This window comes from Uloborus diversus, chromosome 8, assembly GCF_026930045.1.
Source record: "Uloborus diversus isolate 005 chromosome 8, Udiv.v.3.1, whole genome shotgun sequence".
In the NCBI taxonomy this organism is placed as follows: Eukaryota; Metazoa; Arthropoda; class Arachnida; order Araneae; family Uloboridae; genus Uloborus; species Uloborus diversus.
In genome coordinates this window covers 145,667,582-145,686,652 of record NC_072738.1, presented here as the reverse complement: position 1 = coordinate 145,686,652, position 19,071 = coordinate 145,667,582, and the positions used below count along the sequence as shown (strand labels likewise).

At 34.5% G+C, this 19,071-nt stretch overlaps 1 protein-coding gene across 3 annotated transcripts in view; it reads right to left on the bottom strand.

Moving 5' to 3' along the window:
- LOC129227445 (fibrillin-3-like) overlaps positions 1-17,259 on the bottom strand; it is a 111,088-nt gene extending 93,829 nt beyond the window's left edge. For all 3 annotated transcript variants that reach the window (XM_054862006.1, XM_054862004.1, XM_054862005.1), the window contains exons 1-2: positions 17,192-17,259; positions 3,099-3,221 (exon numbers count right to left, since the gene is read on the bottom strand). In XM_054862006.1, the coding sequence (XP_054717981.1) occupies positions 3,099-3,221; positions 17,192-17,249 (181 nt within the window). In that variant the 5' untranslated portion in view covers positions 17,250-17,259. The remainder of the gene's footprint in view (positions 1-3,098; positions 3,222-17,191) is intronic.
- Between the last annotated feature and the right edge of the window lie 1,812 nt (positions 17,260-19,071).

The window sequence follows — 19,071 nt, the reverse complement described above, 5'->3', positions numbered from 1 at the left end:
ACATCTTATTTGCTCCTGTCCTAATGCTGTACCCGAAAGCAGAACAACATCCCCTCTTTTTACGAAAATTTTGCGCCTTTGAAATTCATGATTAATTTAAAAAATTCAATCAAATTACAGATACGTAAACAGAGCAATTCGTCGTAAGAAGCAATACAAATAAGACTTCCGCCGGAAGTTTTGAGTGACCCCGTGCAGCCCTGCCACCTAGTGTTCAAAAGAGTAAGCGTGGCTTGGAATTTGGTGAATAAACCTTCCCAGTACCAAACTGAACAAACGGTGAAAGTTTCATCCAAATCTGCCGGGTAGTTTCTGAGATCTTAGGGAACAAATTTACCAAACTCCATTTTTATATATTAACTGGCAAAAATACCCGGCGTTGCCTGGGTTAGCAATAATTATCAGAAACAATCGTTACTTGTATTTGTTTTCTGTTTTAAGTGAAAGAACTTAAATTACACCCTTTTGACGTGACTTAAAATCTAGCTTCTTCCTTACTTATAAAACTAAAGTAGCAGTAAGTAAAAAGAGCAAAATAGTATTCATTTAGAAACGAAAACACAAAATTTAAGTGTATACAAATTTGAAATTCTCGAAATATGAAATTAAACTTCACATGTTTAAAAAGATTTATCAGTTAATACTTTTTTTTTACATTGAGTCTTACCTTCTCTGTATATCTATTGAAGAACGAACTGTTTAAAAAAAAATGTAGCCGCGTGCCCGTGATCCCCTTAAACTTGCTTTAGTTATTTTGGAAAATTTTAATTATTGTGGAAATCGTTTTGGGATACCTTGGATAATGCTCTCCCTCCTTACTTTGTAAAACGGTATGTTACTAATTTTTGTTAAAGAGATATTGTCGCCATATGCTAAGATACTTTTGGTCACCATAAAATGGCGCTAAACAATTTCATCCGTAATGTTTCCAAAATAAGTAGTAAAATTTGGCGATGGTTTGAATTTGTGCACAAAGTCACATTAATGGAAGTTTTTGTGCTGTTTACGGATTTGCCTAATTTAGTTGCTGGATTATTTTACAGTAAAAAATTTTTTTAAAGATTCTTTGATTGACGATATTTTGTTTACATGGTGAAAGCTGACAAACATTATTACGTAGTCTTTGACTTCAAAAACCGTGACAGTTGAAAAAACTGCCAAATGCATCCGCTACTGAAATCTTTCTGCATAAATTTTGGCGAGGTTTCTGCTGTTAGATTGGATAATGATTAAAAAATCCAATCAGCACGAATAATTTTAAAAAAAACCCATTAATTACACTAAAGTTCCATTTAAATGAAAAATAATCAACCAAATCTAGTTATTATTAGCCAATCTTGGGGAAAAAACGTTACTTTAAGATTTGATTGAGAAAAGCCCAAACAGTCAGACGAAACACAAAAACATTCAACAATTCTAACTATGAACTGGGAGTTGAGATGATACACTAAATAATGAATTGGGTTGAGGAAAGCCTTCGAACATGGAACAAAAAAAGCCCATAACTCGTTTTTCATACAACTTAGAACTTTCTAACAGATGCCATCTTTAGCAGAAAAATAAGCGCTTTCGATGGACACATAATTTTAATATGTGCACGTATTTTTTAACCGTCATATTGGGGCATTTATGCGAAAATTTGGACAAATTAGAATAAAAAAAGAACTATCAATCGGATTTTCATCGAACTGATCTACAAACCTCCCCAGTACCAAAAAGAACAAACGGTGAAAGTTTCAGCCAAATCTGCCGGGTAGTTTCTGAGATCTTAGGGAACAAATTTACCAAACTCGAATTTTATATATTAAGATATAGAAGAAAGTAAAAATGCTTAATTAGTCAAAATATACAAAATTTAACTTTTTATACGGGCCTTTTATACGGGGTCCCCTAACTAATATTTAGAGAAATAATCTCCATTGAAAACTATTACTGACACAAAAAGTTTGACATTTGTGCGACCAAAATTCAAGGAGATATCCCAGTTCAAAAGTTTTAAGGGACCATACGGAAGATGAGATTGGAACTCATCGCCATTTCAGAAGAATGACAGGTCGTCAAATTAAGAAAAACATGGTATTTATATTTTTCATTTCTATTTAAAAATAAATGCAAATCTTATGCCGTGATACGCAAAAACACACTACAAAACCTAGAACAATTCGAAACACCACACTCTATGCACACATATAATTTTAAACACTTTTCAACCGCTATATTTCCCCCCAAAAGATGTTATTAAGGACGAGTGAAAAGTAGTGTAAGTCATCAAACGCTGTGTTTCATATCTCGGTGAATATTGGTTGTACTAATTTCAAACTTTTTGTGTTGGAATTATTTTTCAATGGAGATTATTTTCAATGGACCCGTATAAAAAGTTAAATTTTGTATTTTTTGACTTATTATTATTTTCACTTCAAACTTGCAATATCTTAACTCTGCATCTGATTTTTAATATTTTTGCAATTGAAAGCATACATCTAGGACTAACGGTTGCGAAAATAAAGGTCTTGCAGGTTAAAACGGAACACTCTGTATATTGACACCATATAGACACTTCGCGGCAGCCTTCACCTTTTCTTGCGGCACCCCAGTTTGGAAACCTACACTGTAAAAAAAATTCCGAAACGTTACTGGTTATTTCCGTGGAACGTTTCGTGATTTCAGAGGTTTTCACCTATTTCCCCGAAAAATCAAGTATTTTCGCAAAAAAGTTTCCTGAATTCCTAAAAGATGCACGAATGCAGACCTTGCACTGATGTGAAAAATATTTTTTGCTACCAGTTTAAATATTGACAGAGCATGTTTATTAAATGTACCGGCTTTAGGTTGTTTATGGCCCGTCCGGATTGACTAAGCTTCCAATGGAAGCAAATAAGTCACTGGATAGCTACAGCTTTGAGAGACAAGAATGTGCTTAGTTCTTGCTTGCAATTTTCGCGTAGCTAGGCCGTGGTTGCTCTAATATTCTAGAAACGTTTCTGAATCGTTTTTACGGTGTAGGCTCTATGTTGAAAACAAGAAAGCAAAGGGATTTAGTAGGGAAGCGACTGGTGAAAGCTGAGATTACAATAATAGGAAGTTAAAAGAGAAATTACACTCGCAATCTGAACCATCAAAGAACAGGGTCCCTTCGCAGGAGCATCCCACTACTCCTGGTATGTCTGTTTCCTCGCAGGTACTACCAGCAACGGAACAAATCCCCTTTTTGCACAACCTCTCTGAAATAAAAGAAAATAATAATAAAAAAACAAACTGAGAATTTAATGCCTTGCAAGAAATTTCAAACAGGTTTGTGTAAGCTCAAAAGCCTATTTTTAAATTGAAAGAGCAAAAAAAAAATTTTTTTTCTGAACATCCAACTTGCGAAAATAATCTTCAGTACTAAACTATCGTTAATCAGCACCATTGAGTACTACATTCCCTGAAAAGGTGAGCCTCCACTTTTGTATTTAAGAAGTTTTAAAAGAATTTCAGAAATGAGAAGTTTTCAAAAACTGTAAATGTAAAAGTAGACTTGAAAACTCAATTATTTTTTAGCGGCAAGTGGCCAGAAGATACTTTGATTTGTAAATTACTTGTAATTATAGCAACACTTTCATTTTTAGCTGCAGCTTTAAATGGATACTTTATGCAGGATTTTACATTTTTTTTCTTGTCGTGTAAGTTTTTTATGGATAAAAAAAAATAATTTGAATTTTGACATCTTGAATTCAAATTATGTTTTTCGCAATCACGAGTGTGTGTGTGTGTGTTGTGTGCGTGTAGGGGGGAGTAGGGTACTAATGGGGATTCTAGGACAGGAGGCGGTGTTGCGGTGGTAACACCGCCTCCCAACTCCCTCCGACCTTGGGGTTGCGCCTGTGACCTCGCCTGGTTGCGCCTCTGACCTCCCCACCACCAGGGCCGCCGCGAGAACCCGTAGAAGGTGACGAGGTTATTTTCCCGCGTTTTTGAATATTTTCGCGCCTTTTTGGACTTTGTCGTTTTTTCTTCTAACCTTATACGAAGGTTTTCGCATGACCGCGTTTTCGCACGACCATGTTTTCGCACGGCTGCGTTTTCACACGACCGCGTTTTCGCACTTTGTCGTTTTTTACTTTTACGGAATGGCAACACTTGTTGTCATGACAACTGAAGTTTTTTGTTGGCAACACTTGTTGCTTTCGATTTTTACTTTTAAGAACGTTCGTGGCGCCATCTATCGTGACTTTGAATATTTTTTTCTGGACTTAGAATATTTCCCTGAATTTAATTATTTTTATTTTTAGAGTGTCGGAGTTGGGAATCGAACACCCAAACTTTGAGTTAGCAAAAACGTATGCTAACCACTATGCTATATTTCCTATTACTCTTTCAGTCTTAATGTGAATCTGTACCATGACAACGAATATTACAATTAAATTAATTTTAAAACCATCAATTAATTCACTCTTTAGTACTAATCAAGACACATCATTAACTAAATTTCAGCTCATAATTGAAACTATCATCATTATTATTATTTTTCATAATAACAAAGTTTTTCACTTAAGTAAAGATTTATTTAAATACAACCCATTCGAGATTTTAGATTTATTTCAATGCTTTGTGGACTTGAAATATATTTTAAACTTTGATTTTCTTTTTCATGCATTTCAAACTTTATCATTTTTTTTTACAACATTGATTCTTTGCATGAATTTCAAAACTTGCAATCAATTTACTCTTAGCATTAATTAACACTCATCATTAACAAATTTTCACGGAATTTTTTAAAATCATCTTAAATATGTTTTTTTTTTTTCTTTTTTTACTTTTATACAACAAAATATTTTTTCTAACTTGTTAAATTTTCTTAACTATTTTTTTTTCTTTGTCAAATTTACAAAATAATTTTTCTAACTTGAAAAATTTCGAAGAAATAATTTTCTTAACTAATTTTTTTTTAACTTTCATGCAACAAAATATTTTTTCTAACTTGTTAAAATTTCGAAGAAATAATTTTCTTAACTATTTTTTTCTTACTCGTAATTTTTTTTTGTTACGAATAAAAATGAAATCTTTTTTTTTTTTTTTACTTGTTAAATTTTCGAAGAAATAATTAACTTAAATATTCTTTCATACATTTTGAACTTTAACGTTTTTCCTGTCATTTAGCACTTTGATAATTTTTTAAAACTATTTTAGCGTTTTTCAATTATTTTCAGTCTTTAACTAATTTTAAGCATTTCAGACTTAGATTATTTTTTCGTGATTTCGATTTTTTTAGTATATTTTAGAGTTTGATCATTTTCTCGCTTGTTTTTACTTTTTCGTTTTTTTTCCCCCGATATTTTTAAACTTAGAAATTTTTCGCAATTAGTGACAGGAATCGAACCCTCAAATTTTTCGAAACATTATCAGGTCTACAATTTTCATCCAACTAATTTAATTTCAAAACTTGCAATCAATTTACTCTTAGTAGTAACTAACACTTATCATTAACAAATTTTCACGATTTTAAAAAAATCAACTTAATTAATTTTTTCCATTAAGCAAATTTCGCACTCAAGTTACATTTCATCACTACATATGCTTTTCAAGAACTTCATTTAATTTATCACATTTTATTTAATCAACTCTAATAATTATTTTTTGATTAGTATTTAACTTAGTCATTTCATCGCATAGTATTTTACTTTATTATTTTTTTCATACAAGCACTCTTGCTAGAATAAAACAAAATTTTCATGAAGTAGATTCACTTTGACTGTTTCATTTTCCCAATAATATTTTATTTTACTTTACCATACTTTACTATTTTACTGACTGCGTTTTACTATTTATCATTCATTACAGCTTTTCCAAAATATTACTTTACAACCAACTAATTTCATTAAAAGAATTTTCATTACAATTTATAAATTTCAGTTTTATTTAATTATTTTTACCTACGGTAAAATAAAACATCCCGCAATTTAACTTAATGTATGAGCATTCATCATACTCCAGACATATGCTGCAGCAATCGTCCTCATCGTTACACACATACCTCGTATGATTCTCTCAATACCTCCCAGCTTCGGACTCATCCTGAATAGCATCAATTTTCATAATAATATAATCCATCTTATTTAGGACATTAGTGATTCTATCGAAATTTGTGCGATCTGTAATATTTATCGCTTCAACACAAACATCAATAAAACGTTGATATACTCTCCATCGTAGATGTAAAAATTTTGTCTCACTACAACACCTTGACTGCTCCTAACATAAAATCTTCTTCGAGAAAGCACGGGGGCTAAAAATCTTATCTTAGGATTGCAGATCGCATCGATACTCATGACTCATCTCCACACGCATCGCGAGCAAAAACTCCCAGTCCCCCTTCAAAAAATTCACCCTCGTTCTTCATTTTCATAGCAGTTCATGCTTCAGCGAATTTGCGTTTTGATAGATAAAGGAACAAAGGGGACGCGTCAAAGAAGCGGGATGAGAAATTTCTTTTTCATCTTGTAATATTTTTTTTTTTTCAAAGAAAGCCAACATATTATACACAGCATTCCAAAAATAAATATTTTAGCACAATTAATTCCAAAAATTTTACTTCGCACTCATTCCAAAAATCAGAAATGTTAAAGATCATTCTAAACGATATTTGTATGCCAAATCATTTCCTGAAACAAAATTTTTCTTAAATAAAATTTTCTGAAATAAAATTTCTTGAAATTAAATTTTCTCAAAAAAATCAAAGAAGGGCCCTAGAAGTGCTAAAAATCACAAGTCCCTTTAAAATGTGCTGAAATGAAATGCAACTTTTCACGATTCCCTTTCCGAAAATAAACATTGAATGTTCCCCTCCTTTTGAAACGTTAGTCTTTCTCCGTATGCTATGCGTCAATGAATTCACGCATCAGTGAACACGCGAAAACCACAAGTGGTCAAAGGGGAGGAAGATAAGAACTTCGCTCTTTCTCCGAAAGGGAAAAAAATTCTGAAATGTTTTCATTCTACCGTTTCTTCTAAACCTTTAAATAATTTTATTCATATAATATTTTTTCTCAAACTATTAAAAAATAAATTGTATTAAATAAATCATCGTAGTTGAAAAAAAAACAGAGAAATTGAACCAAATACATTAATTTTAACATACACATTGCTAATAATAATAAAAGTACTTACAGATAAGTGGTTAAATTTTTAAAATATTCCCAAGTGATTTCTTGTAACATGCGGTCGTTTACCCAAACAGTTTGTGAAATTTTACTTGCAAGTTCATTTAAGTTCACAGTTAGAAAAATATAATTTTCGCTGCATAGATATTTCGAATGAAAGTTTTGCGACATACACCCATGTTTCGATTGCGATTGATACAAAATTTTACATCTCGCACAGCGATAGTTTTCGTTCAGACAATCATGCATACTGCTCAACAAACGCTTATGAATTTTACTATGTTCGTTAATCACTTTTTTCGGTTTAAATTCATCTTGATAAACATGGGTCATATCTTGTAAATTCGTTGAAAACATTATTTCCAGTAATTTTTCCATAATCATGCAAAAATTATTCACTAAGCACTTCGCAGATTCACTATGAAGTACGAATTTTTCATCGTTGAATATAACATTCGATTCAGAGATGTCTACATGATACATTGTACATTGTCCTGCTACATTAAATACAATTATTTCATTGTATGCAACAAAACTGCAGTCTTTATACACAAGATTAAAACTGCACATTTTTCCCATGAAGTCGACGAAAGCGTGAGGTGTGAAATTAATTTTTTTTCCATTACTGCAATCTTCAATCATCATTACTATACTTCCATTTGGTTTAACCACAACATATAGAAACGTTCCCAATTGTAAATCATGAGCTTTTATCTTTCTCTCAGCAAATCGTGGAAGGGCACCTTTTAGATTTGCATCAACCCGGTCATCGGAAGGAAGAAAGGGAGTCAACCCCATGGGAGGTCTTTCGTCCATATTGAGAATCTGATGGGGTTCGTTTTCTTCGATCAAGCTTGTTGATGGTGCGGGGGGTTTCTCCAATGTTGGAAGTTCAATTTGTTCGGCAGGAGTACACTTCTCGTCCACAGCATTCACAGTGTTTAATTCACAACTTTCAAAAACAGATTGAGATGCGGTGTATCGACTCGGAACTTTTTTTGGTAGAGGAGAGCTGTCCGATGCAATTACCGTTTCAGGATGATTGAAGAGAGGGAAATCATCCACATCTCGAATCGCAAAACGTTTTGAAATTGGACTTGTCATGATATTAGCCTCACTCAATGCGAACATCAAAATCGCCAATGTTCACTCCTAAGCGATTTAAACCTCTTTGCATGGCAACTTACAACGTGCAAATGAGGCAATTCTAATCAGATCGACTCATATGAAAAGTTGAAGATCACATGATCGAATACAGATTAATCATCACGTGCGAGAGAAGCGATTGCCCCTTGGTCAGCGGTGATTAAACACCGGACGGACACAGTCTGAAAACAGAGGATGGTGAATCAGCTGATTAAGAATTGATATGATGTCATCCATTCCACTGGACACGTAAGGTCGATGATTAACTATCTTGTGATTATTAATCAGAGCGATTACAGCGCCACGACTGGAAGTGAGGTTGTTATCTTGATAAAATTTTCATTCTCGCTCAGATTTTTGTGATGTTCAGTTGCTCGGTGCTCTCTCTCTTCAAGAATGGATTACTTACTAAGTGCGAATGGTTTGAATGTTCTAGTTAAAGAACAATTCTACACTCGTGAAGTCGCCAACAACATATTCAATGAACTGCTGAAATTGCCGTTCCAGACTATCAATGTGATCGTCCATGGGAGACACTATACCCCAAAGCGAAAAAGTTATGCGTTTGGAGATGATGGATTGGACTATCAATATTCCGGCACCTCAAATCCTGCACACGAATGGACTCCGGTGATGTTGCGAATAAAAGAAGATGTGGAAGCTGCGACTGGACAATCGTACAACTACGCGTTATTAAACTATTTTCCCGATGGAAGGGCGGCTTTAGGATTGCATAAAGACGACGAGAAAAGCGTAAACCCCTCCAACGGTGTTGCCTGTGTGAGTCTGGGTGCATCCAGAACGCTAACATTTGAAAGACGTGGATTTCAACCTCAGGAATTACTATGTCGCCATGGCAGTTTATATGTGATGCTACCACCTACCAATGAACTATTTACGCATGGAATTAAACCTGACAGAACTGTGACTTTACCGAGGATTAGCATTACATTTCGAAACATCATGAGTGACGCAAACCCACCTACAGTGAAACGAATGAGAATGGCACTGGATGATGATGCCCCCCTCTTCAACCTGCCTGAAATTTCGATAAGCATCATGTCTCAAGAAAGCGATACAACAATGAACTTTGCTTCGCCTCATGCTTCAGTGGATCCCCCCCGCCCCGTCGTTTCTCCACTTAGTGAAGAAGAAAACCCTACATTTCCTGGGGACGATTGGTTGGAAAAGTTCCTTTCGAGCTCCCTTCAACGTTTTGAAGAGAAAAAGAACAACATTAGAAGTTTACCGACAGATTTGAACATCAGTGTATGCCTACGACAAAATGGAAAAATCGTGATTCAGTTAGAAAATACTGTTTCGGGTGCCGAAGTGAATTTTCAACCAATCGTCCCGAGGGAATGTAGGGTTTTCTTCTTCACTAAGTGGAGAAACGACGGGGGAGGGATCCACTGAAGCATGAGGCGAAGCAAAGTTCATTGTTGTATCGCTTTCTTGAGACATGATGCTTGTCGAAATTTCAGGCAGGTTGAAGAGGGGGGCATCATCATCCAGTGCCATTCTCATTCGTTTCGCTGTAGTCCAATCCATCATCTCCAAACGCATAACTTTTTCGCTTTGGGGTATAGTGTCTCCCATGGACGATCACCTTGATAGTCTCGAACGGCAATTTCAGCAGTTCATTGAATATGTTGTTGGCGACTTCACGAGTGTAGAATTGTTCTTTAACTAGAACATTCAAACCATTCGCACTTAGTAAGTAATCCATTCTTGAAGAGAGAGAGCACCGAGCAACTGAACATCACAAAAATCTGAGCGAGAATGAAAATTTTATCAAGATAACAACCTCACTTCCAGTCGTGGCGCTGTAATCGCTCTGATTAATAATCACAAGATAGTTAATCATCGACCTTACGTGTCCAGTGGAATGGATGACATCATATCAATTCTTAATCAGCTGATTCACCATCCTCTGTTTTCAGACTGTGTCCGTCCGGTGTTTAATCACCGCTGACCAAGGGGCAATCGCTTCTCTCGCACGTGATGATTAATCTGTATTCGATCATGTGATCTTCAACTTTTCATATGAGTCGATCTGATTAGAATTGCCTCATTTGCACGTTGTAAGTTGCCATGCAAAGAGGTTTAAATCGCTTAGGAGTGAACATTGGCGATTTTGATGTTCGCATTGAGTGAGGCTAATATCATGACAAGTCCAATTTCAAAACGTTTTGCGATTCGAGATGTGGATGATTTCCCTCTCTTCAATCATCCTGAAACGGTAATTGCATCGGACAGCTCTCCTCTACCAAAAAAAGAACCGAGTCGATACACCGCATCTCAATCTGTTTTTGAAAGTTGTGAATTAAACACTGTGAATGCTGTGGACGAGAAGTGTACTCCTGCCGAACAAATTGAACTTCCAACATTGGAGAAACCCCCCGCACCATCAACAAGCTTGATCGAAGAAAACGAACCCCATCAGATTCTCAATATGGACGAAAGACCTCCCATGGGGTTGACTCCCATTCTTCCTTCCGATGACCGGGTTGATGCAAATCTAAAAGGTGCCCTTCCACGATTTGCTGAGAGAAAGATAAAAGCTCATGATTTACAATTGGGAACGTTTCTATATGTTGTGGTTAAACCAAATGGAAGTATAGTAATGATGATTGAAGATTGCAGTAATGGAAAAAAAATTAATTTCACACCTCACGCTTTCGTCGACTTCATGGGGAAAATGTGCAGTTTTAATCTTGTGTATAAAGACTGCAGTTTTGTTGCATACAATGAAATAATTGTATTTAATGTAGCAGGACAATGTACAATGTATCATGTAGACATCTCTGAATCGAATGTTATATTCAACAATGAAAAATTCGTACTTCATAGTGAATCTGCGAAGTGCTTAGTGAATAATTTTTGCATGATTATGGAAAAATTACTGGAAATAATGTTTTCAACGAATTTACAAGATATGACCCATGTTTATCAAGATGAATTTAAACCGAAAAAAGTGATTAACGAACATAGTAAAATTCATAAGCGTTTGTTGAGCAGTATGCATGATTGTCTGAACGAAAACTATCGCTGTGCGAGATGTAAAATTTTGTATCAATCGCAATTGAAACATGGGTGTATGTCGCAAAACTTTCATTCGAAATATCTATGCAGCGAAAATTATATTTTTCTAACTGTGAACTTAAATGAACTTGCAAGTAAAATTTCACAAACTGTTTGGGTAAACGACCACATGTTACAAGAAATCACTTGGGAATATTTTAAAAATTTAACCACTTATCTGTAAGTACTTTTATTATTATTAGCAATGTGTATGTTAAAATTAATGTATTTGGTTCAATTTCTCTGTTTTTTTTCAACTACGATGATTTATTTAATACAATTTATTTTTTAATAGTTTGAGAAAAAATATTATATGAATAAAATTATTTAAAGGTTTAGAAGAAACGGTAGAATGAAAACATTTCAGAATTTTTTTCCCTTTCGGAGAAAGAGCGAAGTTCTTATCTTCCTCCCCTTTGACCACTTGTGGTTTTCGCGTGTTCACTGATGCGTGAATTCATTGACGCATAGCATACGGAGAAAGACTAACGTTTCAAAAGGAGGGGAACATTCAATGTTTATTTTCGGAAAGGGAATCGTGAAAAGTTGCATTTCATTTCAGCACATTTTAAAGGGACTTGTGATTTTTAGCACTTCTAGGGCCCTTCTTTGATTTTTTTGAGAAAATTTAATTTCAAGAAATTTTATTTCAGAAAATTTTATTTAAGAAAAATTTTATTTCAGGAAATGATTTGACATACAAATATCGTTTAGAATGATCTTTAACATTTCTGATTTTTGGAATGAGTGCGAAGTAAAATTTTTGGAATTAATTGCTAAAATATTTATTTTTGGAATGCTGTGTATAATATGTTGGCTTTCTTTGAAAAAAAAAAATATTACAAGATGAAAAAGAAATTTCTCATCCCGCTTCTTTGACGCGTCCCCTTTGTTCCTTTATCTATCAAAACGCAAATTCGCTGAAGCATGAACTGCTATGTAAATGAAGAACGAGGGTGAATTTTTTGAAGGGGGACTGGGAGTTTTTGCTCGCGATGCGTGTGGAGATGAGTCATGAGTATCGATGCGATCTGCGATCCTAAGATAAGATTTTTAGCCCCCGTGCTTTCTCGAAGAAGATTTTATGTTAGGAGCAGTCAAGGTGTTGTAGTGAGACAAAATTTTTACATCTACGATGGAGAGTATATCAACGTTTTATTGATGTTTGTGTTGAAGCGATAAATATTACAGATCGCACAAATTTCGATAGAATCACTAATGTCCTAAATAAGATGGATTATATTATTATGAAAATTGATGCTATTCAGGATGAGTCCGAAGCTGGGAGGTATTGAGAGAATCATACGAGGTATGTGTGTAACGATGAGGACGATTGCTGCAGCATATGTCTGGAGTATGATGAATGCTCATACATTAAGTTAAATTGCGGGATGTTTTATTTTACCGTAGGTAAAAATAATTAAATAAAACTGAAATTTATAAATTTTAATGAAAATTCTTTTAATGAAATTAGTTGGTTGTAAAGTAATATTTTGGAAAAGCTGTAATGAATGATAAATAGTAAAACGCAGTCAGTAAAATAGTAAAGTATGGTAAAGTAAAATAAAATATTATTGGGAAAATGAAATAGTCAAAGTGAATCTACTTCATGAAAATTTTGTTTTATTCTAGCAAGAGTGCTTGTATGAAAAAAATAATAAAGTAAAATACTATGCGATGAAATGACTAAGTTAAATACTAATCAAAAAATAATTATTAGAGTTGATTAAATAAAATGTGATGAATTAAATGAAATTCTTGAAAAGCATATGTAGTGATGAAATGTAACTTGAGTGCGAAATTTGCTTAATGGAAAAAAAATTAATTAAGTTGATTTTTTTAAAATCGTGAAAATTTGTTAATGATAAGTGTTAGTTACTACTAAGAGTAAATTGATTGCAAGTTTTGAAATTAAATTAGTTGGATGAAAATTGTAGACCTGATAATGTTTAGAAAATTTGAGGGTTCGATTCCTGTCACTAATTGCGAAAAATTTCTAAGTTTAAAAATATCGGGGGAAAAAAACGAAAAAGTAAAAACAAGCGAGAAAATGATCAAACTCTAAAATATACTAAAAAAAATCGAAATCACGAAAAAATAATCTAAGTCTGAAATGCTTGAAATTAGTTAAAGACTGAAAATAATTGAAAAACGCTAAAATAGTAAAAAAAAAATTATCAAAATGCTAAATGACAGGAAAAAACGTTAAAGTTCAAAATGTATGAAAGAATATTTAAGTTAATTATTTCTTCGAAAATTTAACAAGTAAAAAAAAAAAAAAAGATTTCATTTTTATTCGTAATAAAAAAAAAAATTACGAGTAAGAAAAGAATAGTTAAGAAAATTATTTCTTCGAAATTTTAACAAGTTAGAAAAAATATTTTGTTGCATGAAAGTTAAAAAAAAATTAGTTAAGAAAATTATTTCTTCGAAATTTTTACAAGTTAGAAAAATTATTTTGTAAATTTGACAAAGAAAAAAAAATAGTTAAGAAAATTTAACAAGTTAGAAAAAACATTTTTTTGTATAAAAGTAAAAAAAGAAAAAAAAACATATTTAAGATGATTTTAAAAAATTCCGTGAAAATTTGTTAATGATGAGTGTTAATTAATGCTAAGAGTAAATTGATTGCAAGTTTTGAAATTCATGCAAAGAATCAATGTTGTAAAAAAAAAAAAAAAAATGATAAAGTTTGAAATGCATGAAAAAGAAAATCAAAGTTTAAAATATATTTCAAGTCCACAAAGCATTGAAATAAATCTAAAATCTCGAATGGGTTGTATTTAAATAAATCTTTACTTAAGTGAAAAACTTTGTTATTATGAAAAATAATAATAATGATGATAGTTTCAATTATGAGCTGAAATTTAGTTAATGATGTGTCTTGATTAGTACTAAAGAGTGAATTAATTGATGGTTTTAAAATTAATTTAATTGTAATATTCGTTGTCATGGTACAGATTCACATTAAGACTGAAAGAGTAATAGGAAATATAGCATAGTGGTTAGCATACGTTTTTGCTAACTCAAAGTTTGGGTGTTCGATTCCCAACTCCGACACTCTAAAAATAAAAATAATTAAATTCAGGGAAATATTCTAAGTCCAGAAAAAAATATTCAAAGTCACGATAGATGGCGCCACGAACGTTCTTAAAAGTAAAAATCGAAAGCAACAAGTGTTGCCAACCGAAAACTTCAGTGTCCATGACAACAAGTGTTGCCATTCCGTAAAAGTAAAAAACGACAAAGTGCGAAAACGCGGTCGTGTGAAAACGTGGCCGTGCGAAAACATGGTCGTGCGAAAACGCGGTCATGCGAAAACCTTCGTATAAGGTTAGAAGAAAAAACGACAAAGTCCAAAAAGGCGCGAAAATATTCAAAAACGCGGGAAAATAACCTCGTCACCTTCTACGGGTTCTCGCGGCGGCCCTGGTGGTGGGGAGGTCAGAGGCGCAACCAGGCGAGGTCACAGGCGCAACCCCAAGGTCGGAGGGAGTTGGGAGGTGGTGTTACCACCGCAACACCGCCTCCTGTCCTAGAATCCCCATTAGTACCCTACTGCGGGGTATGTGTGTTTGCGTGTAGGCATATGTGTTTGTGTCTGTGTGCTGGCATGAGTGTGTTGGTAGTTGTGTGTAGGTGTGTGTGTGTGTGTTTGTGTGTCTGTACTGTTCGTTATCTTAAGCCGAGCCTAAGCGCCAATTTGCGCATGCGTTAGGTCTGCTGTGATTTTATCAAAATAGGATGGGAAACCCGGAAGTAAAAGATTCAAAATAACGTGTTCAAAGACAGGCAAGTGTGAGCGGTAAGTGTCCATCCTCAACCTATCGCCCTTTTTGAAGTGGAATCTTTCCTGAGTGGTAGTCTTTGCTTTCGAGAATGGACAGTATGTATGCGTGTGTGTGTTTGTGTATGTGTGTGTGTAGGTGTGTGTATGTATGCATGCATGTGTATGTGTAGTATATGGACGCAACCTGGAGACGGTTTTCGCTATAGGAGCAGCATCGTGAGGATCCGGTCGACGGTGATGCTGCAGAGGGTGGCGATGGCGGTGGGAAAATAAAATCAGCGCAACGCCAAAAACAGTCAAGTGAGAACAATAAGCAATCATGATTGCTCAAAAAAAAAAAAAAAGAAAACATTGAACTTTGACATCTTAAATTCAAATTAAGTTTTCGCAATCACGAGTGTGTGTATGTGGGCGTGTGTGTTAGTGTCTCTGTGCAGGCAGGCGTGTGTGTTTGTGCTTGTGTACAGGCGTGTGTATGTAGACGTGCGTAAGTGCGCGCACGTGTGTGTGTGTATAGGCGTGCGACATTAAGCGTAACTCAGGGAAAAATAGTGGATGATGAATTTCTCGAGAATATTCTATTTGACCGTCCGTGTTATGGTAATTTGCTCGTTCGTGTTATGGTAATTTGCTCGTCCATGTTATTGTAATTTGCTTGTCCCCATGGGAAGTAAATCCACCAATGGATGTGAAAATAAAATCAAAGGACATCAAAACGGTCAAGTGAGAACAATAAGCGCTTCGGGATTGCTTTAAAAAAGACATTGCAAGAATCAATATATACAGAGTGTCTCAAAAGATGTTTCCAAATTAAACATGTTGGTCTGTCTTATCAGGATGGGAAAGATTTACAAAGATATTTGTGTTCGAAAATGCTAACTGTGATAGCTAGAGGAAGATAATCGTAGTTGTGGAGAAGGAGGGGGGGGGAAGCATGTCACTGCGGTGTTGATATAATTTTTATTACAGTATACATGATTTAACAGCAGATGATTTTTCTTCCATTCTTCGCAACGCATGTTTCACTACGCCGGGATTCGCGAAAACATTCTAAAAATCAGCCAGGTGTGACACGGATAGTGGAGCCGTTTCCACGATCCCGGCGATGAAATCCATATTACGAGCTTCTTGTACGCCACGGATTTCATATGTCTCTACAGGGAGAAATCCAGGAGTGTCAGGTGGGGGGTATCGTCTATCGTGATGACCAGGTGACTTGAAACTCTCTTGTAAACATGCGATCGTCGTTCCACACGTTGGAGCTTAAATTTTCGAACTCAAATTCTTATGTAAATTTTGCTCATCATGATACGACAAATCAGCATGTTAAGTTTGTAAACAATCTTTTGAGATTCTCTGTGTAAAAGCCTAAAAAGTGGAGTAGCAGCAATTGAAGGGTTTGCAGCAACAAAGAGTTGACTCCATTTTTGGATAGTTGAAAAATTTCCTGGAGTTAACTCCATGTTGCCTCAAGCGAATGAAGCAGTTAACTCATTCTAGCGAACAACTTGAGCACTATCAACCGGAGATAACTCCTTGTTGAACCAAGCGAACTTGCGAACTATAAACCGGAGATAACTCCTTGTTGAACCAAGCGAACTTGAGAACTATCAACCGGAGATAACTCCTTGTGTTGAACCAAGCGAACTTGAGAACTATCAACCGGAGATAACTCCTTGTTGAACCAAGCGAACTTGAGAACTATCAACCGGAGATAACTCCTTGTTGAACCAAGCGAACTTGAGAACTATCAACCGGAAATAACTCCTTGTTGAACCAAACGACCAAAAAAGTTGCTGTCTTAGACTCAAAGAGTTTGAAGCTCAAAGAGCTCTTTGTTGCTGACCCTTCAATTGAAAATACAGAAAAACTGTTTAGCAGTGGATGATAATTCCTGAAAATGTCAAAAAGAATAATTTACAAACGATTAAAAGGCAATTTCAAATTACGTAAAAACAGTAGATTATAATCATTGTATAATGTCGACAATGATTTCTAGGAGTTTGGTTATTATCAGGAACTAAAAACTTACGCTTGCAATGGTTGGTAAAACCTTCATAGCCATCAGCGCATCTGCACTTTCCATTCATACACGCTTCATTTTCGGCACAGGTTTTCAGTTGACAAGGATCTATGGCTGTAAAAGATATAACAATTTTGCAGATGACAGCGAAGTAAAATCAACTTTTCTTAAGGAAAAGGCAAGTCATATTATTATGCGGGAAGAAGTACAAGTAACACTAGCCTGCTAGTATTTTGTATTGCCTAACAAAAAAATAGGATTTAATATCGTCAGCTGAGTCTTACGACTAGGTAATTGCAAATTTGGAAAAAATAGAATGTTTCACTTTCGTTGAAAATTTTTATTCTGAGGTTGCTTAAGAAAATTTAAAAGTATTTTTTTCTGAAAGAGTATGCTAGCAAATATAGGATCTGAACATTTTTTGAATAATTTGACTCAGTTTGCAATTTATTTATTTTTTAATCGGTGCGCTTTTATTGTTTACACTTCTGCCGATAGCATCACAAATGATGAGATGACATTCACAGATCACAATATTTAATTCGCTTCTTTACTCACATGTGTTGGCTGCGATATGTTTGATAGCAAGCGTAGAGCGCAATAATTAATTCACTTCTTGATTATTATGCCTGGAAACGCGGTATACAGCTGCGGAAAAATACATCAGTTGTGACGTCATAAAGACCACCTCTTATTTTCAAAATCGGACATTTAAAAAAATTAATTACGTTGAGAAAAGGAAAGTCTTTTCTCGCTCCATGTTATTATTATTATTATTATTATTATTATTATTATTTTGATTATTCTATCAATTTCAGTGATTAAAAGTAGTGCTTTTGACTGAAGGAAACAACACCATTAATACCGTGGGAAGGTAAAGAAAACGCAACAATATCTTCAAATTTTTCAGTTTTTTTTTTTTTTTTTTTTTTGGATTTTGTCATTTATAGCACTTCAGCTTTATCGAAAGCATGTTTATTTGGTTTCCGCCAAAAATATAGCATAAAAGAAAACGTCAAATTCCAACATTTCCCTATTGTGAGTATGGAATCCAACACCCGTTTCTTCAAGTAAACTCAAAAACTCGTTTTTAAAGATACTGCGCCTTGCCTTAACAAGGCAAAATGGCAATTCCTTATGTCAAACTTTGCAAGAATCTGCTTTTTATCATTAACCGTTTCCCTGTTAAACTTTTTGAAAACATTCATTCTATTTCAGGACACCCTGTATATCAGTTCATATACTTACGTTTACATTTTCCATCCATGTAGTCGTAGTAACGGCGTGAGCTCTTACATTTGCAGAAGCCCGTTCCAGATTGAACGTCAAACTCACAAGTACTTCTGTCATCACAACGATTTTCCTGGCACCATTTTGCTAAAGGAAAATCAAAACATACAACTAATACATCATTGTGCATTGCCATTTCCAGTTAAGTGAAAATACAAACTCCTCTCCGTACTTATTAGACAAATGTACTTTCACAACAACGAATACAAATTTTTTCTGCTTTTTTAGAAGAACTTTGTACTTTCAGTTTCTTGAAAAGCATATCACAAAATAAAATAAAAATGGTTGTGTACTACCGTGGGCAGGTAAAGGACAATAACTGCAAATTTTCATTTTCCAATTTGTTATATTTTTGCCATTTATTGCATTTTAAAGTAACTTACATCCTCAGTGCACCCTGTAGCATGTGCAATAAAGAAAAATATGTGCGGTTGCAATTCTACTGCACATTTTAGGCAGTGAGAAGCAAAGGGATGCAACAGCCAACATTTAAAAAATGTTGATAATCATTGCAATTTGCAGGAGAACCTCTCCTCTGTTTTGGGGCAAGAGATGGTACTAGTAGCCCTGGAAGATGCTAACATAGGGGAGTGTTTTAC